Source organism: Chrysochloris asiatica, unplaced genomic scaffold (assembly GCF_000296735.1).
Source record: "Chrysochloris asiatica unplaced genomic scaffold, ChrAsi1.0 scaffold00142, whole genome shotgun sequence".
NCBI classification, from domain to species: Eukaryota; Metazoa; Chordata; class Mammalia; order Afrosoricida; family Chrysochloridae; genus Chrysochloris; species Chrysochloris asiatica.
Window position 1 is genome coordinate 7923929 of NW_006408660.1, and position 23930 is coordinate 7947858.

The following is a 23930-nucleotide window of genomic DNA, read 5'->3' on the forward strand; positions in this document are numbered from 1 at the left end:
GTGAGGATTTTTGTTTTCTTTACTTTGAGATGTAATCCATACTGAAGGCTGTGCTCTTTAATCTTCATCAGTAAATGCTTTAAGTCCTCTTCAGTTTCAGCAAGCAAGGTTGTATCATCTGCATATGGCAGGTTGTTAATGAGTCTTCCTCTAATCCTAATGCCACATTTTTCTTTATAGAACCCAACTTCTTGGGTTATTTGCCCAGCATACAGGTTGAATAAGTATGGTGAAAGAATAAAACCCTGTTGCACACCTTTCTTAATTTTAAACCATTCAGTGTTCCCATGTTCTGTTCGAACAACTGCCTCTTAGTCCAGGGACAGATTCCTCATGAGCGCAATTAAGTGTTCAGGAATACTCATACTTCGTAATGTTGTCCATAGCTTGTCATGATCCTCACAGTCAAAAGCCTTTGCATAGTCAATAAAGCACAGGTAAATATCTTTCTGATATTCTCTGCTTTCAGCCAAGATCCATCAGACATCAGCAACGACATCCCTCATTCCACGGCCTCTTCTGAATCCAGCTTGAACCTCTGCAAGTTTTCTGTTAAAGTATGCTTGCAGCCGTTTCTGTATTAGCTTTAGTAAAACTTTACTTGCATGGGATATCAAAGAGATTGTCTAATGATTTCCCCATTCCTTTGGGTCATGTCTCTTTGGAATGGGCACAAATATGGATCTCTTCCAATCAGTCGGCCAGATAGTCATCTTCCAAATTTCTTGGCAGAGATGAGTGAGTGCTTCCTGTGTCACCTCACTTTCTTGAAAGATTTCTATTTTTATTCCAGTAGTTTATAATAAAAGCTCACAGCTAGGTTTTAATGAGTTGGAACCCAGAAGGTTCTATCTTTCATAAATTTTACAGATATTGCATTTGATTTATTTTTTGCTTTATTATTCAAGAAAGTATTTAAAACCTTGAAAATGAGGAGTTAACGTTTTCTCATAACAATAGGATATATTAACCTGAATATTTTGGACAGCTTAAATAAATTTTAGAAGTTGGAGTCATGGTGTGACACTATGGGATAAAGCACTGGATCACAAGGTTGGATTGAACCACAAGGTTGGTGGCTCAAAACCAATAGCTGCTCCTTGGAAACCTTATACAGGGTTGCTATGAGTCAGAACCAACTTGACTGCACTTAAGAACAGCAACAACAGGATACACTTTGAGTTAAAGTAACTTAATTATCTCTTATAATGAGCTTTCACAGTACACATAAGAATTTTTTTTTTTTTTACAAAAAGCATATTAAGATGCATGACGTTAAACAGTATACTTCCATTTGGTTTCTTTCCCAAAGTATTTCAATGGACCCAGCCATTAAGCTCACAGCACCACTCTTTTGTGGATTTTCAAGCAAATACAGTTCGGTTCTTGTGAAACTCTCAGGGGAAAAAAGTTAAAATGAAAATTAACTGGCTTTAAATGTCTAGATTTCCAATAAGGAAATGTTTACTCATAAGGCTTATATAGCAAATTTAAATTATTTTAACCTTCCTAGGCTTCAAAAGAAGTAAAGCTTTATAGAGGTAAAGCTGATAAAATATATTCGTAACCACAAGAACAATGGAGTAATTCAGGCAAACAACCTAGTTGTATTTTTTCCCTATATTTTTATTTTAAGGAGATATTTATACATTTCCAAGAGAAACTATCAGATATCCGACTAATATGCCTCTGGCTAGTTTGCCATAATTCCAGAAGCTGTTTTCATCTAAATTCTAATTACTCATGGTATCTGTGCCAACACACTTTTTCAGAGACAGACACTGCCACAATTTGAAAATTAGCATAGATTTGAATTGTAAAATCTTTATACATTGAATAAAACTTTAAGGGTCATTGTTAACCACAATGCCTCATATTTTAATGTTTTCATCTTTAGTTTCTATCAGAGAATATATTCTGTACATATTTTCATAGTTTCCCACATGAAAATGTGTACCTCTCCAAACAGAAAAGCAGACCAGTAAATGTGCAGTACGGGCGCTGAGATGTGCTAACAATGGGAAGAGATGAAGGAAGCAGAAAGAATTGGCTCTTTGACCCCAAATGCATGACTACAGGCTCATTCTAACAAGCAGATGCTTCTTTGATTGGGCTAAGCATTATTAGGGCATCAACACATTATGAACCCCTTGTTATAATAGGCCTCTTGCTACTTATTATAAGTAATAATTGTGATGACTATGATTTATTGAGCAGTTATTATATATGCCAGGCACAGAATTTGATGTAATTCTCTCAAGTTTTACAACAACTATATAAGTTAACAATGCATTTTGATCATCTTCATTTTATGAATAAAGAAAACAAGCTTGGAGAAGTTAATACAAACTTGCTTAAAACCACATTACTAGTAAATTGCAGAAATAGGATTTATCTGCAGACTGTCCTTTCTCTTGATTTCTTTGAGGTAAATAAGATGTCTGTGAAATCTTTGTACACATTAAGTGAACACACAAGATCAATAAAAATGTAATAACTAAATGGGCCATATTATTCCTCATGCCTGAATCTCTCTCCATGGAAGTTAGATGCTTAAGGCTTTCAGATCCCCAGAGCTAGCTCCCATTAACCAGTACAGTAACCCCTCATTTCACAAGCCTGATGTCAAGTCATTGCCCAGAACACAAATGCAAGCCCTGCATTTTTACAAAGTACCACAGTGCCTGTGTAGCAGTGTTGGATTTTATTCTGAAAAACAAAACTGGTGACACTGTTAAACACACATGGCCTAATGGTCTAATTGTATGTACAACCTATATGTATGTACAACTGTATGCATGCACAGTCTCATATGTACAATCTGATAGTTCAGCAAAGAGGGTTGAGAACATGGTTTGACAGAAGTGGGAAAAAGGGAAGAGCCGTTAAAATACAGCAATCTGTGACTGTCTAGAATGGTGGATAAACAGTCCTTCATACAGCCGATTATTACTTAAAAGAAGTATAATTTGTGATGCTCTTAATGACTGAATTATCAAAAAAGTTATTTTAAAATTTAAAAGTTATTTGAAACTTTGGAAAGATATGGGTTTGAATCCTGGATTCCAATACACTATTTGTGTCAGAAAAGTAAACCAAGAAAGAAAAGAATTTATCTTTGCACACATTGTGAGGAACTGAGACAATCTGTGTGAGGGGAACTTCAAAAAGCTCATGGGAAAATTCCAGTATCTTTCAATTCCATTTTTTCAAGGTTTTGAAGTTCTCCTCATACATATAAAACACCCAGCATCTAGACATTCTTCGACAGATATTACTTTCCTTCAAAGAAATCTTTCATGAGGCAGAGAAGAGTATGCTAGCTTAAAATTATCTTTCTTGTTAAAAATGTTCCCAGACTTTGGCACTTAAATGTGTGGGGTGTCAATGATTTAGAAAACATACTGTTTAAAACTTTTCATTTTCCAATACTGCACCACTCAGAATTCAGACGGTTAAAGTAGACAGTCTACTTACTGGAGGGTAAGATCTCCTTCTCCGTGAGCTTCTGAACTTTCTATGGACAGGGATATTGTCCATATAATTACCTGATGAGTGCTGGATGAGTAATAGGAACACAAGGATTCAAAATTGCAAGTCCAGTAAAGATGAGTAACTGCTGTTGTTAAATGCTGTCGAATCAGTTCCAACTCATAGTGACCCTGTCAAGGGCTTCTGAGAAGCAGCTGGGTTGGTGGTACAAACTTAGCAGCGGCTCCACTCCTTGGAAATCCTATACAGGATTTCCTATACAGGAACCAACTCAATGGCACTTAACAACAAGATAACTAGGATTTAAAAAAAAACAAAAAAAGTAACAAATATTGGCAATAATGTGTGGAATTGGGATGCTTATCCGTTGCTGGGGAGAATGCAAAATGGTACATACAGTTGTTTTGGGGAAGAGTGTAATGGTTCCTTGTTGATGCTCTTGTTAAGTGCTGTTGAGTTAGTTCTGACAAAAACAACGAGTTTCCTAGGGGCAGTAGCCACCCTCACTTTAGAATTTGATTCTCTCAAGCTATTGCTTGTGTAGCTAGTTTGAGATATGATAGAGAGATATGTTACACTAATATTACCAGTGATGACGCAACACAAAAATGAGGGGAAATGCTCTTTCTCTGAGAGAGGGGTATAGAATCTTTCTTGGGATGTAACAGTGACTGTTTGCTATGAAGCTAAGGACAATATACCAAAAGCTCCAGTATGCCTGGTCACATTGCTTGTGCAGCTCTCCGGATCTTGTTTTCTGTATGAGAATCAGGCTCTTTGATGCCAATATGGCACCAGAACTAATTGTTCTCTTAGTTATTGTTGTGGTTAAGTGCTGTTGAGTCGGTTCCGATTCATGGTGACCTTGTATAGTGTTTTGGAGAAGCAGATGGTTGGGTTGAACTGCCAACCTTGTAGTTAGCAGCTCATTGCTTATCCTACAGCACCACACAAGAAGTCCCATTCAAATTTATGGCTCTTCAACACCCTTAGGGAACTTTGTTGTAATATAAGAGTCTGAATGGATACTACTCTTTCTGAGAAGTGTTAATGAACAATAACCTGTTTTCAGGCACAGACCCGAAGGCTAATAGCTCCATTCATAAGTTTTGTCCTCTACAGGTAAGGTCCTCCAAAAGCTGTCCTTCACTTTGGCTACAAAGTAGTTGTTGTTGCTAAGTTCTATTGAGTCTGTTCTGACCCATAGTGACCCTGTATAGATTTTCTGAGTAGCAGCTGGTGAGCTTGAACTGCCAACCTTGCGGTACAAACCAAATATGCAGTCCAGTGCATTAATACAAAGCACCACACCAGGACTCCCTAAGAACAGTTGTTGTGGTTAAGTGCTGTCGAGTCAGTTCTGACCTATAGTGACCCTGTATAGGGTTTCCAAGGAGCAATTGGTGAGCTTGAACCGTCAACCTTGTGGCTCAAGCCGACTTTGTAGTTCAGCACATTAACCCACAGCGCCACACCAGGATTCCCCCCAAAAGAAAACAATACTTTCAAAGAAGTAATAGGTTAACAGCAGTGTCTCCAACAATAATGGAATCCAGAAGACAATATAACTGATTTTTTAATATGCTGTTGTTGTTATTTGCCATCAAGTTGGTTCTAACTTATGGCAACCCTTTGTGTGCACGGTAGAGCTGCTGTGACTTTTAGAAGCAGGTTACCAGGCATAGCTTCTGGGGTGCCTCTAGGTGGGTTTGAACTGCCAACCTTTCAGCAAGCAGTTGAGCACTTAACCACTTGTGCCACCCGGGGACTCCTAGTAGAAAATAAATGTTGTTGTTGTTGTTAGGTGCCTTATAAAGTTCTGACTTACAAAGACCGTATGTACAACAGAATGAAACGCTGCCAGATCCTTCACCATTCTTACAATTGTTGTTATGTTTGAGACCATCGCTGCTGCTGCTGCTCTGTTAATTCATATCTTTAGGAGTCTTCCTCTTTTTTTGCTGACCCTCTGCTTGACTGAGCATGATGCTCTTCTTCAGGGGCTGGTCCTTCCCAGCAACATGTCCAAAGTATGAGAGATGAATTCTTCTGGTAAGCCATAGTATTTTCAGTATTCTTTGTCAACATCATAATTAAAATGCATCAATTCTTCTCTGGTCTTCCTTATTCATTGTCCAGCTTTTACTTGCATATGAGGCATTGAAAATACCATGGCTTGGGTCAGGTGCACCTTAGTCCTCAAAGTGACATCTTTGCTCTTTAAACTTTTAAAAGAGGTCTTAACAACAACAACAACAACAAGGTGTGGTGCTGTGGGATAAAGCACTAGACCACAAGATACAGTTTGAACCACAAGGTTGGTGGTTTAAACTCACCAGCCACTCCTTGGAAACTCTTTATAGGGTTGCTATGGGTCGGAATTGACTTGATAGCACTTAACAATGACAACAACAAACTGCTTTTAGGGATTAAGCACTGGACTGTGAACATCATCGAACCACAAAATCAGCGGTTTGAGTTCACCAGCCACTCTGTGGCAGAGAGATGCGTCTTTATGTTTCTGAAGATTTACAGCTTCAGAACCTGTGCAGGGTCGCTGTGAGCCGGAACCAACTTGATGGCTGACAACTAACAAGAACAACAGCAACAACAGCTTTAAGATCACTGCCCCCCTCCCCACCCCCCCCTCCGTTTGGGTTATTCTTCAGTTTCACTATTAGGTTTCTTGGATTTGGTATTCAGTTGGGCTTTTTGTATCTATTTTGGCATCTTTGGCCAACTTTAGAAGACTCTCAGCAATCACTTTTCAAATATTGCCTTTGCCCCATTCTCTTTCCTCTCCTTATGGAACTTTGCTTAAAAATGATTAATCCTTCTCATTTAATCCTCCAGGTCTGGCTTTCAAAAAAAATGCTGTGAAAAGAATATATAACATATTTGCCAGTACAACATTTTTCAAGTGTACAATTAATCATGTACGGTGACTACCCTTGTTGTTAAGTGCAGTCTAGTGGTTTCCAACTCATAGCGAAATTATTTGTAGGGATCTTTGTAGGGTATAGGAATTTGTACTTGCTTTGCCAGATGCCTAAGTGCACTACCAGTGGGGAATAATTTAAACTCAATTCACAGATGGAAAAACAGCCTTTTTACTTCCTAGGTATGTGAATTTGTGGTGAGATTTTACTTGAGGGCTGATTTGTGGTAATATTTCTCAGGGATGTATGGATTTTCCATCTCAGGAATTTTCTCAGTGCTAAGGCAACTTTCCTTGTCGTCCTCTGAAGTGAGAGATGTAGGCATGTGGATCCCTAGCATGCGTCATACAGCATACTCTCAGGTGTATCCACTAGGCATGGAGAGTGATTCCAATTAGGCTTTCCACCTGGAGCAGCATTTTGTAACCTGTAAATCTGGAAAAACAAAGCTTAGATTTTCTAGATATGCCTTGGTTTCTTGAATTCACTTACTGAGACGTAATTTACATAGCATAAAAGGCACTCATTTTGTGTCCAACTTTATTATTTTTAGGTATTACAGAATTGTGTAGCCATTGGCAGAAAATATTTCTCCAGAAAGATATCTTGTGCTTATCTGTAGTCAGATACACACTTCCACTCCCAGTTCTAAGCAACTACTGATCTACTTTACGTCTCTATGATGGTGGTGGCATTCCGTGGAGTCGGTTCCGACTCATAGTGACCTTGCATAGGGTTTCCAAGGCTGTAAGTCTTTATGGGAGCAGAAAGCCTCATTTTTCTTCTGTGGAACAGCTGTTGTTTCCAACGGCTGACCTTGAGGTTAGCAGCCCAACTCATAACTGCTACTCTTTTCCCAGAAACTTCACATTTCACCTCTCTTTGCAAATTTTTTGAGGTCCAGCTATATTGTAGCATGTATCAATAGCTCATTTCTTTTTATTGCTGAGTGGTCTTCCACTGTATTGCTAAATCACATTCTGCTTATTCATTTACCAGTTGATATTTAAATTGTTTCCGGTTTGAGCTATTATGAGTAACACTGTTATGAATATTCATGTACAAATCTGTGTGACCATGTTTTCCTTTCTTTTAGATGCCTAGGAGTGACTGGCTGGACTGTATGGTAAGTCTGTATTTAGACTTTTGAGATACTTTCAAACTATTTTCCAAAGTTATTCTACCACTTACCACTTCCACTAGAATGTATTAAGGTTCCACTTTCTCTAAATCATTAACAACTGATATCATTGTTCTTTTTTAATATAGCCATTCTACCCTAGATGGCTGCTCACAAATTTTTAAGATCCTAGTCTCTATTCACCAAAGCAAAACGTAAAACATTGCATTTGTGGACCATGTTATAATTAACCTTGGTGTTCCCTGAGATTATAATCTTGAGACCCCAGACTCAGCAGCCCATCCCCTCGTGTTGTCTGGTTATAGTTAAGAAGTTTTCATAACTTTGTCTTCTGTGTATTCTGCTATATTCATACGTAGATTTGCAGCACATAGAAACACTTACATAGAAATAGTCTGTCAAACCTACATTTATTTGTGGGTGTAGTTCCATTCTCCTTATCTGACCTGTCCAGTTTGCATGTGTGCTATGTGTCCACTCATGTTGTTGTTCTCATTAAGTGCTGTTGAGTTGGTTCTGACTCATAGTGACCCTATCTAGGGTTTCCAAGATGCAGCTAGTGGGTTTGAATCACCAAACTTGTGATTGGCAGTCCAGTGCTTATCCTGTAGTGCCACATCAGGATTCTGTATCTACTTATTTGTTGTTGTTAAGTGCTGTTAAGTCATAGGTGACTGTTATTACTGTTATTGCAGGATATTGTATGTAATTGTATTTACATTTGTTGCTCAGTTTACTTTTTTAAAAAAAAATAAATAGATTCCTCAAGATATTCTGTGTACAGGATTTTGTTGTCTGTAAAAGACTTTTAATTTTTTCCTTTCCAATTCGTATACCATTAGTTTCTTTTTCTGTTTTTACTACACTGTCTAGAACCTCCAGTTTAATGCTAACTAGAAGTAGTTAGAACAGACCTCCATCCCTTGTTCTTGGTTTCAGGAGGGAAGCATTTCATCTTTACCATTAAATATTAAGTTAGCTGTAGGTTTTTCATAGATGCCTTTTATCACATTGAGGACACTCCCTTTTATTCCTAAACTTGGGAATTTTTATCATAATAAGGGATGGATATTATCAAATGCTTTTTTCTGCATCTAATGAGATGATTATTTGTTTTTTCCTTTATTAACATAGTATGTTAAATTATCTATTTTTAGATGTTAAATTAACCTTGGATTCCTACATCCCTGGGATAAATCCCACTTGTTCAGGACATATAATTGTTTCTTATGAATCTATTGTTGTTGTTGTTAAGTGCTTTTTGAATTGGTTCTGACTCACAGCGACCCTGTATAGGGTTTCTGAGGAGCGGCTGGTGAATTTGAACCACTGACCTTGCAGTCCAGTGCTTATACTACAGCACTACACTAGGATTCTATAGTTATGAGGAATGCTGATCTATAAGTTTCATCCAATTCAAAATATTGTCATAATTACTATTTGTCTCACTCCTTTATGTTCCAGATACTTTGTTGAATTCTTTGTATAAAGTTTCATTTCATCATCACAAAAACTGTGACCAAGTGTTACTAACTTTCTTTTGTATTGCTGGCTAGATACCCAGATTTATCTTTTCTCTGAAATTACATTAAAAATATTGCTAAAATATCTGGAAAAAAAATAGGGAATTCCCAAATATGAAGGTTAGTCAAAAAGCATTGCTATACGATCATGTTGTTGTTAAGTGTTGTGGAGGTGGTTCTGACTCATTGAGACCCTGTAATAGGGTTTTTTTTTGTTTTTGTTTTTTAATGTTTTATTGTGAATTATGTGATAGTTTATATGGGAGAACATTAGTTTTACTATTGTATATCGTTTCATTGCCATGGTTACAATCCCCTCCATGCATCATCAGCCAACCAAAGAGTATACCCTGGAAGCCTGCTCCCCGGTCATCAGTACAAAGCCCCTTGTAATAGGGTTTTTGAGGCTGTAAATCTTTGCAGGAGCAGAAAGTCTCATCTGTTTCCTGCAGAGTGGCTTGTGGGTTTGAACTGCCAATCTTGTGGTTCACAGTCTAGTGCTTACCCTGCAGACAGAGCCATCATGCTCCCGTAAAATCATAGAAATCTTTATTAAACAAAAATAACAAAAATCATATAATTGTTTCTCATATCCTCAATTTAGTTCAGTATACCTCTGAAGGTGGTCTTTTCAACTTTGTAACCCTTCCCCAAATGACTTCATGCTCTTTGATTTACATCACATGAAAATGGCAATTTTGGCATCCTGTTGTTAAGTGCCATTGAGTAGATTCTGACTCATAGCGACCCTGTACAGGGTTTCAAAGGAGCTGCTGGTGAGTTTGAACTGCCAACCTTGTGGTCCAGTGCTTATCCTTCAGGGCCATACCAGGACTCTTTTGATATCTTGTTGTTGTTGTTGTTGTTGTTGTTGATAAGTGTTGTCAAGTTGGTTCCGACTCATAGAGACCCTGTATGAGTTTTCAAGGAGCGACTGGTAAGCTTGAGCTGCTGACCTTGCAGCTCAAGCTGACCTTGCAGTCCAGCGCATTAACCTGCAGCACCATACCAGAACTCTTAGAGGCATCTTGGTGGTGGTGGTGGTGGTGTTCTGTGGAGTTGGTTTCGACTTGGAACTCAAATCATGGTTATTTTCAATGTTCTTTCAATTTGGGGAACAGAAAGAGGTCTGAAAGGGCAAGATCAGGACTTGGGTCACTGGGGTAATTCCCAACTGAATTTTCATAGGACTTCCCTTACTACTCTTGAAGAATGAACAGGTGCATTGCTGTGGTGGAAAAACAAACAAACAAACTTTGGGCCCAGCTTTTCTGGCTTTTAAAAAATGCAGTTTTCAATTTTCTTAAAACTTCACAATAAGCCCCTGTGATTGTGATGCATCCTTTGAGAAAATGTATCAAGGTTATGCCTTGGGAATCCTACAAAAGTTGCTGTAACCTTCTGATAGATCTTTCTGCCTTGATTTTAACTGGCCCAGCAGATACCCTTGGAAGCCACTGCTTTGATTGAACTTTTCTTTTGATGTAGGATAAAGCACTGGGCTGCTAAGCACAATTTGGTGGTTCAAACCCACCAACCCTTCCAAGGGTTGCTATGAGTCAGAACTGACTCGATAGCATTTACTAACAACAGCAAGGAGACTAAAACAAGTGTATTATGGGAGAACTTGTCTGTAGTCAACCACTGATCACAGAGACATGTTTTGTTTGGAAAAAACTGCATGTTTGAACTAGAATCCTAGTAGCAACACTTTTTTTTTACTTATCTTCATATATGGGAATTAAACAACCTTTATGAATAATCCTGGGTTAAAGAAGAAATCACAAAGGGGTATAAGGAGCATTAGTGATAACAACATCTGAGCACTTACATTGTAAGGATTTAAAATATTTCATTTAATTTAATCTTAATAACTCTATGAGGTAGGCATTCTATTTTTAATATTAGCCAAAGAAATATTTACTAGACCAAGGGATTGGGTAGTAAATGGTGGAGCCAGGACTGAAATGCAAATCTACTTAATCTCCAAACTAGTGCTTTTCCCACTCAGTAGTGCATTCTCGCTTTTTCTTGTTAAGTGCTGTCAAGTCGGTTCCAATTTATAGCGATCCAGTGGATGCTGTGTTGGGGATAATCTGCAGCTTGACTATCAGGGAATTAGTAAGGATTTGATTCATTACAGTGATTAGAAAAGAGGGCTTATTGTTCTACTAATTATCAGTGACTAAATCGAGCACATATAGAGTTCCAAAAGTGGACAGAACTTTTGATAAAACAGTTAACAGCTGATTTTAAGGTACCTGTGTGAGTCACTGAAACTGATAGAGGGCTCTAGGGTTCTAGGTGATATTTCTCCAAATTCTAATTATACATCGATGAAATAATTAAACTACCAGCCGCTCCACGGGAGAAAGATGAGGCTTTCTACTCCTGTAAAGATTTACACCCTCGGAAACCCTGTACAGGGTCGCTATGGGTCGGAACCGACTCGATGGCACTTAACAACAACAACAACAACATGGCAACTACAAAAATATCTAAATTGAATTTTACTCTATTTCAAGACAAATAGCACATATTTGGGAAATGAACTCTTTTGGGTTGAATATTGTTGTTGTTGTTAGGTGCCATTGAGCCAGTTCCGACCCATAGCGACCCTGCAACGAATTTCCAAGGAACGGCTGGTGAGCATGAACCAGCAACCTTGTGGTTCAAACTGATTTAACAGTCCTGTGCATTAACCCACAGTGCCACAGGGTGACAAAGCTTATTGGGGCAGTTATGGATCAGTCCCAAATTCTGAGTATCTGGAAACTAGATTCTAAGCTACTTCACATGTCTTACTAACTCATCTCTCCACTTCCACTTTCTTCTTGCCTTTGATCTGTTCTTTATATCTTCATCAGTACTCCTCAAGTATTATTTGTAATGTTGCTGCCTAGTAGTTTCTCACTGTTTATATTATTTTCATAATTCTTCATTTTAAAAGCCTCAATAATCTGGCACTCAATTTACCTGTACAATTCCTGACTCCTGGTGGGCTCAGTTACTCATCCTTTTTTCATTGTCTACTCTACCACCATCATTCACACCCCTAAACCTCTGCTATATCATTTCTCCAACTTGTTTTTCCTTATTCTCTACTATTTTCCTTTCTGGAACATACTACTTTTTTTTTTTTTTTTTTTCCTATTTTAATGTTCCAAATCTTACCCATCCTTTAAAGTTTACCTCCTTTCATTTATTCAATGGACATTTATTCATGACATCAAGTGTACACTCCAAAGGGTGTTTTTAGGCACCTTTCCCCATTAAATTTACCATTAAAGGTATTATTATCAAATCTTTATTTTGCAGCTAATCTAGTTATGGAGTCCTGGTGTGGCACTGTAGGTTAATGCGCTGGATTGAAAAGTCAGCTTGACCTGCAAGGTAGGCAGTTCAAGCACACCAGCTGCTCCTTGGAAACCTTATATAGGATTGCTGTGGTTCAGAAATGACTCGACAGCACTTAACAACAGCAACAATAATCTAGTTCTGGTTCCATTTTAGTGAAATATCATTCTGGGTCAATGGATACATTACTTTTATCCCACTTTTGGCAACTTTTAATATAATTAGTCAGCTCAGTCTTCCCTCCTTGAGTTATGTAGCTGCCCCAGGCTGTATATCATAACTTAAGGTATTGTGTCTTCTGGGCCTGTGACATATAGCAAAGTAATGAGTATGTAACAAAGTAAGGAATATATATCACAGAAAAATTTTTAATTATAATCACAAATGAGTCTCCTAACTGGGGCAGTCATAAATTATGCTGCATAATGTCTTGGCCCTATACTATAAAACAACTATTAATATTTGAATGCATTAATTATTTTGCTTTATGTTGTGCAAGCAGCCAGGAAATAATGGCTCCCATTTGGAAAAACAGTTTTTTTTCTATTAAGATGTTTGTGGTTCACTGTGGCACAGTGGTTGAGCACTTGGTTGGTAACGGAAAGGTCTGTGGCTAAGACCCACCAGCTGTTCCATGAGAGGAAGATGTGGCAGTCTGCTACTATAAGGATTTACAGCCTTAGAAACCCTCTCTCTGGGCCAGTTTTACATTATCCTATAGAGCTCTACCAGCTGTTCTGTGGGAGAAAGATGAGGCTTTCTGTTCCTGTAAAGATTTACAGCTTTGGAAACCCTGTACAGTGTCGCTATGAGTCGGAACCAACTCCACAGCACATAACAACAACAACAATAGCGCTCTATGAGTCAGAATCTTCTTGATGACAATACATCTTTTTTAATTGAAATGTTTGGTTTGGTTTGCTTTCATCCCATATTTCACATCTTTTCTATCCATCATCTTTCCTGTGTGTTTACTAACTAGCATGGATGCAGATGGAATGAAATAAAGAATGCGAAGTTATCATTTCACCAATCCACCAGCTTTCTTATCTGTTTCATGCTTTCCTGGGAGGTAGTAGAAGTAACACAGGATGATGTTAGGGTGATGGGATATGCTTAGAAGAGCAAAACCCATTGATGTTTTGAGTAGATTCCATTTCACAGTGATTCTTTAGGACAGATTAGAACAGCCCCATAGGGTTTCCAAAGCTGTTATCTTTAGGGAGTCCTGGTGTGGCGCTGTGGGTTAATGTGCTGGACTGCAAAGTTGGTTTGAACTACAAGGTCAGCAGTTCAAGCTTACCAGCCACTCCTTTGAAACCCTATACAGGGTCGCTATAGGTCAGAACTGACTTGATGGTAACAACAGCAATCTTTATGGAAGCAAATTGCCACATCCTTCTCCCTCATAGTGGCTGCTGGGTTTGAACCACCGACCTTTTGGCTAGCAGCTGAGTGCTTACCCACCGCACCACCAGGGCTTCTTTTAGATAGCGAAGGACTTAATAAAAGAAGAAAGACCAAGGAATAAGGAAGAATAGGGGAAATATAGGGAGTGTACTGGAGTTGTTTTTACCTACTTTAGTGAAATGGAATCAAAATCTCTTATCAATACCTGCTGGTTAGTTCAAGACCATAAATATTTAAGATATAAGATAAAACAAAACATTCATATGAGTACAGAAATTTATAGTCCTAGTGTGGCACTGTAGGATAAGCTTCAAGGTTCAAACCCGCTAGCTGCTCCTTGGAAACCACATACAGCATCACTAAGAGTCAGAACCCACTCAATAGCGCTTAACAACAGCAACAACAAACAGAGATTTGGCAAGGGAGGCAAAATGGAGAGGACTGGCCTAATCTGGGGCATGGTGGCTTTCTCCTCTAAGCACTAAAAAATCAGTTGCTTGCAAAGGCCTACATTTCATTGGCTATATGTGGGCAAAGGCTAATTTCCATGTCAAAATATTCTATTTGATGTATTTATAAGGATGTATCACTACTGTTCTTGCATCTCAAGGCATTTGAAAATGCCATAAAATCATTTTGCTTTCAACAGGTCATTGGACTCTCATTTAATCTAGGAATAAGGAAATTTTTGAATAGCTATGTAGGCATTTGAACTAGGATACAATAGAAAGGGAGAATGCTTCATTGTTACTGAAACAAACTGCTGAGGAAAATAAAAAGTAATTCTATATTCTGTTAGCAATCTGCTTCTTACCCAAAACATAAATCTCAGTGTTGACTACAGCTGTACTGAATCGGTACTTGGAGTACTTCATGGGTGCCCGCTCTGTCCACTGGTCTTGACTGGGGTCATACCGAAACAGTTTGTTGCTTAACCGGTCAGGTTCTTCATCAGGAAGATCCATCTGTATGAAACATGACAACCAAGGAATAACATACCATTTCGAGATCTCAGTGAGCACAAGAATGTAATGATTCAAAGCAGATAGCGAAGGAGATAAATAGAGGTCAGTCAAAGTGACTCAGACTCACAAATACACTGCACCCTATGACGTGAGGCTATGAATTCACTGTCAGTATCAGGAGGGTTTATATTCTGTAACAATGAAGCTGAGGCATTGGGCGATAGCAAACAATCTGTAATTTTAGCAGTCAGACAATATAGCTTTTTAAAAAATGAAGCAACCACAAAGCCTTAAAAATGAAGTCAAGCTGTTGGGAGTTAAAAGCAAGTATAATTCTATTTTATAAAACTATATGTTGTTGTTGTTGTTACGTGCCGTCGAGTCGGTTCCGACCCATAGCGACCCTGTACAGGGTTTCCGAGGGTGTAAATCCTTATGGGAGTAGAAAGCCTCATCTTTCTCCCGCGGAGCAGCTGGTAGTTTCGAACCGCTGACCTTTAGGTTCACAGCCCGATTCGTAACCACTACGCTACCAGAGCTCCTTATAAAACTATATAGTTGTGGATATTAATAATACTTTTAGAAACTAATTTTAATAATTTAGAAGACATTTTACCAAAAATCTTAGTGTTTTACTGATTGTAGAAGTTTTATACTATACTTCTGAATTGAATCATGAATTGTTAAACCTAAATTCAAAATTTAAGAATGGATTGAATGAAATTTTTAAGCTATATGGATTAGTCTAAATAATTTGCAGTTATTGTATATATTTATTTTACTTATCTGGTGAGAAATAGTGCAAACTGAATGTGTTTATTCTTACACATATTAAGTGACTTCTCCTACTCTTAAACTTTAGGTGGAAATAATTTTTTTGTATACGATGTATCAGGAAATTTATATGACTTCAGACTAAGGATTCTTAAGTGTCTTTTTTCTTTGATGTAGCATTCAACTCAGAAATAATTCTCATACTTATGAAAGTTGTATGTGATTAATTTTTGTTGATTAAATATTCTAAGAGATGAACACTCTGTGCAAACACAAGTTATCTTGTAATCTACTCTATTGTAGCAGGTACTAAGCCAAACTAGCAAAACCCTTTATATGCAATAAGCCTTGACGCGTCTCTGTTCAAAGACCCGTTGTAAATGAACAACTATTATCTTTAAATTTTTAATTTCCCTCCTGATTTAAGTATTTATCTATTTCAGTGAAAGAGAAGTTTCTAAATGGTCTTTGGAGTTTATGCATGCAAAATTAACTATGTAAAACTTACTCATGCAAAATTAACTATGTAAATGGATAGTTTTGGAAGAGCTTTACAAATTATTTGTCAGGTTTCAGTTCTTAGCTATGATGAAATCTGAAACCCTTTTTGATACATAGAACAAATGAAATGTGTTAAATGTGAAATTTAAGTTTTTACAACAGCTATGGTATACTATAAATGGCAAGATTCAAGCTTATGAAATGAATACCAAAAGTACCAGTTTTATTATGAAGCATATCTGGAGAAACAAATCACACAGGCAAAAATAAATTTACTTCCTGCGGCTAGTCAGTGAGCCAGTATGACTAATTTTTATTAGAAAGACAGGATGACCTGGACAGAAGGTAGCTGAGGTGATACTACTGTGAGGGCTCTAAGACACTGGGAGGGGCACCCAAAGAGAAGAGAAAGAGCACCCATGGAGGGGAGGCCATACTGTAATGACTTTTCAGTGATGACTGGCCTTCAATATAGAAAGTATTCTGGTGTTTAAAATCACAGTGTACTTTTATGTAGATGATTGTGTCATTATATGATTGGTATTCTAGTTCCCCACTAAGAATAAAAATCAACTATGAAAGAGATCTAAAAGTTACTTGGCTCAGGTCACACAGCTTATTAAACAGACTGAATTGGAGGAGCATTCAGCTTCCCTGACTCCTACTTAGATGTTCTCTACAGATAATTCCTCAGTACAAGCATCTTTCCTGATTAACAAGAATGGGAAGAATTATGAAAAACACAGCATGAATACTGAATGAAGTCTTGTCTATGAATAACACACTTCAAAATTCATTCTTCTAAATTGCAGCAACACTTTAAAACCTCAAGTTTAACGTTCCAGAAAACAGAATGCATTTTACCAAAAATGAAAGTTATACTCTTTTAGTATTAAACAACGACAACATTTTCAACATAGCAGCCAAACTCAGCATAGCCATGCCAATTAAGAAATGTTTTAACCTGAGGGGTCCAGCCTCCAATCACATAAAGTTTATTATTCATTGTTACTACAGCATGACATGCCAACTGTAGAGGGAGGGGAGACACTCTTTTCCAATGGTCCTTCTCTACAGAGTACTTATCAACACAGTTTGTAATAAGATACTGATTTTTAATTTTCATTTGTCCTCCTATAACATAGAGATCATTATGAATGCTGCCCAGAGCATAAAGCTCTCGAAATTCACTTGTGCATAACTTTTCCCAAAATTGGTTTCCTCTATCGTGATACCTGTAAATTAACAGAGAGAGAACCCAGGATTAGCATTAACATGAAAACAACTTACCCAAGAAATACATGAAAATGTTAACCACATCTACCTGAAAAATTCTAGACAAAAAAATAACATACAGGAAAGGTATACATTATCTGAGACTAGACTTCATTTCCTATTTCTGGGAAAGAAAATAAAAAACATAAAGAAAAATATTTCAGAAAGACATTTGTAATTTTGCTGTAAATGAAGAAGTATAAATAAACAAAATAAAAAAATTAATAAGTAAAATATATATATATATATAAATTTCTATTCTGTGGGCTGATACTAAATAAAAATCATATTTTTATAGCAAAGAATCTGAAATATCTGTCAGAAATTTCTAACAGGATAGCATAAAATATGAAGAGTTTTAAGGTTTATTGTTGTTTTCACTGAATTAAAATAAGGTCAAGAGCACTGATAAAAACCCACCTGTCTGCTGGGCCATTTTTAGCATAATAGGTATGGTAACTTTTTCCATGGAAAGTTATATCTATTGGAGAAGAATCTTGGGAAGTAGGGACACTAGAATCCAACACATTAACTGAGTGTATGTGCTCATACAATGTGCGTACATTTATGTGTGTTTGTTTGAATGTAACATTATATAGTCACTGACTATATGAATTTGTGGCTTTCCTTGGTCTTACCTCCTGATAATGGTACATCATGATTTGGGATGCCAAGTCTGATAAGAATAAGAGTATTTATGGGATCAGTGGGATAAAATATGTGAAATAATATGTCCCAGAACATCCAACAAGTATACCTGAAATTCAAAACTACATCAAAACAAACAAAAAAGCAGGACAAACAAATATTTAAATAGTGCTGTCAGGAAACAAATTATATATGTGTGTTTTATACAGAGTATAACTTTTAAGTATAGACTACTTATTTTGTACTTAGTATTTGGCAGTTAATCACATAAAGGAGTTTCTCTCTGTTATTCTGGGCCAATTCTTACATTCTATCCAGAGATAACCTTTTACTTCAGGCCGGCTATGGAAGTTATAAGATAGGCTCTTTTTGTATAGCACATGTATGGTTTGTCACAATGGAACGAAGAAATTTACCAAACATTATGATAGCTCTCTTCTCTTTTAGATTCTAGGCAGAAAACCAAATTCCCTATTGAGTACTATTTTTAATTGTCTAGAGTCCTGGTGTAGCTCTGTAGGATAAACACTTGACCACAAGGTTGGTTTGAACCACAGGGTTAACGGTTCAACTCCACCATCACTCCTTGGAAACCCTATACAAGGTCACTATGAGTTGGAATCAACTTGATGTCACTTAATAACAACAACAATTTTTAATTGTACTAGATTTTAGAAAAAAAAAGACTAAGTTTCTATACATAGGGATTATTCAAGTACATAGAACTGAAAATGCTCTTTAGTGTTCCAAGAAATGTTTTAAAAAAGTAGTCTAGGAACAAAATACATTCCATGAAGAAATCGCATTATGTCTGAATGACTTATTTCATTTTTGACATTTTGAGCTGAAAATAGGGAGAGAAATGCCCAGATAAAACTATAAACATTATTGCTAAGAAGAAAAGTGGATATGACATAAAAAAGAAAACAATAGTGAAGAAAGCATGAAATATTTCACAGAAGTGGGTAGTTTAAAGACAACACTAATATTCTCAGTTGTTTATATACTAGAATGTGAGGGATAATTAAGGGAGACAAAAAGGTTTATCAGTTTGAAAAGATACGACCTCCTAGAGCACTACTTTTCCGTCTTTTAACTCACGATGAAAAATACCTGCATGAAAGAAAAATCTATGAATTATAATGTAGAGACTATGGTGCTGTACGATAAGCACTGGACTGCCAACCACAAGGTCAGCAGTTCAAACCCACCAGTTCCTTCTTAGAAAACCCTATATGGAGTTGCTATGAGTCAGAACCAACTGGATGATACTTCACAGTAACAACCAATTGAAGAGCATCTGGGAAAAGATAAAATGGGTATGTAACAGAAATAATATACTAGGAATGTTATATTTATTATATTTCTCACACATTTAACAAAACTGGCACTAGTGACCTTCAGTAGTACTGAGAGGTTTTAACTATACCTACTTGATGTCTCATTTATACTCAAAATAATGCACTGTCATCTATTTTGCTAACAATTTCATTATTGAAGCAAAAGATGAGGGTAATTGATACATTTACTCTAATTTTCACTAATGCGGAAGAACTGGTTGATGCTGGGAACCCTAGTTGATTTCAAGATAGATAAGGGAAAGATAGGGCATGTAGTGAAGCATGTACAGAGAGAAAGGGAAGCAGGCCTTCAAAATAAGAGGAAAGGTACTTAAGGATCAAAACAGAAATGCACTTTGACAGGGTTAGGCATTTAATTTTTAAAAATTCTGATGGCAGAGTAGAGGAAGAAAAAGAGCCATCCTCAGAACCTGAAGTACCTGTAAAAGAGAGGCTCTAAAATGGAAAGAAGGGCACCTAATTAAGAGACAGTAGCATGGACCTGGAAGAGCCACACCAGGGAAATCCCTTCCTATCAGGAGTCAGTATTTTGGCTCTGTGGCCTATGGTTGACAATTCTGGAGGAGACTGCTTCTGCTACTCACTGACATGCTCTACCACCATGGCCATAGGTCCAGGTCTCCCATCCAGAGCCCTGCATCTCCTCTGTCACTACTTTGTGATTGTCCTGTGCCATTGAGTCGGTTTTGACTCATAGTGACACTCTGTAAGGTTTCCAAGGAGTGGCTGGTGGGTTTTAACCACCAACTTTGTGGTTAGCAATCCAGTGCTTATCCTGCAGCACCATACCAGGACTCCTAGGGGAGATGACACATGTCTTCAAAGTATGAACAAGGGATGGCTCTATAGCTTGAAACAAATAACGTAATGCTGAGAGATGACAGAAAGTTAGTACACCTTTCTTTGTTCCATCTTCAGTGTCAGGAATTACTTTCTGACTGAAAAGTCTGAATAAGCTCTAGCAAGAGGGCAATGGAATCTGTGATGGGTGGATATTGAAGGAGAACTTTATTACTCTTCCCATTTATCCTATGCGCACACTTCTTATTTACCAAGTTAGACTTGAAAGCACTGAATACTTGGTAAATGAACAGCAAATGTATGTATATGTTCTCACATAAAAGATCCAGATGATATCCCATTTCTTAGTGGCATTCTTGCTCAGAGTTCTAGGTTAGAAACATTCTTAGACTATAAACATCTTGAAATATTGGATGTTTAGGGAAGATACACACATTAAGGATGGAAAATAAAAATTGATAGTCCAATGAGTACTTTTGGTCAAGAAAAGACATTGTTACTCTGAATTATGAATTAAAACACCAGTTCAAAGGTGATTGCATTAATAAACTTTTCTATATTATAAAGTTAGCCAATGAAAACTTTTTCGATAGGTGCATTTGAACTGTGATCTTGGTGAAGAATACTGAATATATCTCCCCCAAATGAACACGTAAGTCTCAGAAGAAATACAACCAGAATGAGCTTTAGAAATGAGGATAGTTAGGCTTAGGTTTGCTTACTTTAGACACATCATCAGGAAAGATCAGTCCTAGAAAAGGACATCAGAGGGGGTAAAGCAGAGAGCTAGTGAAGGCAAGGGTGGCCCTTGATGAAACTGAGTCACACAGTGGCTGAAACAAGGGACTCTAACAAAAAAAGGATTATGGAGATGAAGCAGGACCAGGCAATGGTTCCTTCTGGTACACATAAGGTCACTGTGAGTCAGAGTCGACTTGATGACATCTTGCTAAAAATGATATTAAGCTCTTTTAAAACTAAGTTTATAGTGCCCTAGCATATGAATTTCCAGGATCAGGCAGTGTTTCATTTTGCTGTGCATAAGGTCGCTATGGGTCGGTACCGACTCGATGGCACCTAACAACAACAACAATCATATGAATGGCGTTCTGGTGTGGTGCTGTAGAATAAGCACTGGATTGCTAACCACAAGGTTGATGGTTCAAACCCACTAGCTGCTTCTTGGAAACCCTATACATGGTCGCCATGTGCTGGAACCTACTCAATGGCACTTAACAACAACAACAACAATCATATGGATAAATAATGAAAGATAGCAGTGAAAATATATAATGGATTCACAAATAGACATACATTTAACTTATGCAAATTTAACAATATAGTCTCAAAAAATACAGGAAGAGAAAAAAATAACTTTAAAGTGTGGATGATTTGTTTACGAATTTTACACATAGACTATATTTTCAATAGGAGTTCTGGTAGCGTAGCGGTTACAAGTCAGGCTGCTAATCTCAAGGTCAGCAGTTTGAAACTACCAGTGGTTCCACAGGGGAAAGAAGAGGCTTTCTGCTTATATAAAGATTTAGAGCCTTGGAAACCCTATACAGAGTCACTATGAGTCAGAACCACTACCACCACCACCTATTTTCAATACTTTTGTTGTTGTTAGTTGCCATGGAGTTGGCCCCTAACTCATGGCAACCTCATGCACAATGGACTGAAATGCTGCCTGGTTCTGTGGATGGGACCAATGTAATTCATAGGATTTTTACTGGCTGATTTTCATAAACAGATGACCAGTCCTTTCTCCTTATTCACGTTACTCTGGATTGAACCTAGGTGTCCCACATGGAAGGCAAGAATTCTACCATTGAACCATCATTACCCTTACTATACTCAGATAGTTACATACTTTCTGCCATGATGTCATAGAGTATGACTTCCTGTTGAGTACATTCAAGCAATCCACAGGCAAACATAGCTTTTAAAATAAGGGCTAAGTACAGCCAGGACTAGTCTGAGGCAAAGAAATTTCTCCTCTGCTATGAGTACTACATCAGTCATTTCTGCAAATTCTTTCATGTGCTTAATTTTACTCAGTAAATTCAAGCTATGTTGGTATTTGTCTTTTTCCTCAATGTCATATTCTAGAATACACTCTCCAAAGAGTGTATATATAAAACCATGTTCTGAATACTGTTCTTTATGGGAGACTTACAGGGTAATACTGACTACATGGAATTTAAGATGTGACCACTCATTCAACAGAACTTTCTTATATTGTCACTAAATGTCAAAATATGTCAATAAAAACATACAGAACAAATAAAAACAAAAAATATACAGATTTGCTGCAGATACGAACCTATAGATTTCAACATTCTTGTTCTTTTGTCTAGAGAGTTTAGAGGCACTTGCCTCCCCAGACACAATTATAGTGTTGTTTTCCATGACAACACCAGTACACACGGTTCCTAAACCCTCTCCGTACTTGGGAGATGAGATGAAATAGATTTTCCGTAATACAGGATCACAACAAAAACTGGCATCCCCATAGTTCTTATGTCTTGACCTGATTCCTGAAGAATTGTTACCAATGCAAAGCAGAAGAGTGGTAGTCTCCATTCCATAACGAAGATTTAGAGAATGCTGTTGAGGTGTCTTGATGGCTTTGAATGCATTCTGAATTAGATCAATGCAACCTGCATCACACAGAAGCATTGTGTTCCTTTTTAGGGCTTGTCTTAAAAAAGAAGGATTTATAAGTTCTAATCGGACTTGCTTCAAAAGCTCAGCAAGATGCTCTGTGCGTAATTCTTGGTTATGATTTACCCATCTCAGAACTAAGTCCAGAATGCTCTCCTCTCTGGATATGTTAAGATCATCGGATTTAATAAGCATCATAAATTGATGCACTTCAATTTCTAGTATTTCTTCATGTAAGCTCACCTCTGCAAAGTGCTGATATAAATATTTCTTTGATTGGTCAGTTAAGTCTTCAGCTCCAATCTGCTTTGCAAAATAATAGATACCTACACAATTGGAGGCATCCATATGGTCCATCATATATTTTTGACACACATTAAAGACATCTTCCATCTGCATAAAATAGGCCGCCATAGCTACAGTCTGCACATTGGCATTATTGATCTCTAAAGTGGTATTGTACATATAATTTAATATAACGGACACACTTTCTGCTGTGGTATCATGGAGTATGACTTCCCTTTGAGAACACTCAAGTAATCCACAGGTGAACATAGCTTTGAAATAAGGACTAAACGCAGCCAGGACCAGTCTGTGGCAAGGAAATTTCTCCTCTTCTGCTATGAGTACTACATCAATCATTTCTGCTAATTCTTTCATGTTCTTAATTTTATTCAGTAAATTCAAGCTATGCTGGTATTTTTCTGTTCCCTCAGTCTTGTACTCCATGCTGCACTCTTCAGAGTTTCTAAGTAAGTCTTTTTCAATTTAACTTGATTTTGGAGAGGGCTATTTGCATGTCTGAGTAGTCACAAAGTAAGAGAGGTGGCATGCCACATTCCTAAAGAGAAAGAACAGAAACAGTTTCTTCTCAGAAAAAGATATTTACAATTTAAGTGTGCAACATTAGTTCTAAGAGGTTTTTTAAAATAAACGTTACTAATTTCAAACAGAGAAGTTTAACTTTAAGATGGCTACTCTTGTATCTAAAAATAATGTGTTTAATTGTATATTCAGCAAATTAATAACAGTTGATTCAGTCTCTTTCTATTCAGTCACGGAGATTTTTCTTGAAG

General features: G+C 37.3%; 1 protein-coding gene across 1 annotated transcript in view; it reads right to left on the reverse strand.

Moving 5' to 3' along the window:
* Positions 1 to 23583, reverse strand: part of KBTBD12 (kelch repeat and BTB (POZ) domain containing 12) — a 41295-nt gene extending 17712 nt beyond the window's left edge. Inside the window, exons 1-3 of the mRNA XM_006870518.1 lie at positions 22514 to 23583; positions 17067 to 17337; positions 14677 to 14827 (exon numbers count right to left, since the gene is read on the reverse strand). Coding sequence (XP_006870580.1) covers positions 14677 to 14827; positions 17067 to 17337; positions 22514 to 23583 — 1492 coding nt within the window. The remainder of the gene's footprint in view (positions 1 to 14676; positions 14828 to 17066; positions 17338 to 22513) is intronic.
* Positions 23584 to 23930: the final 347 nt, after the last annotated feature.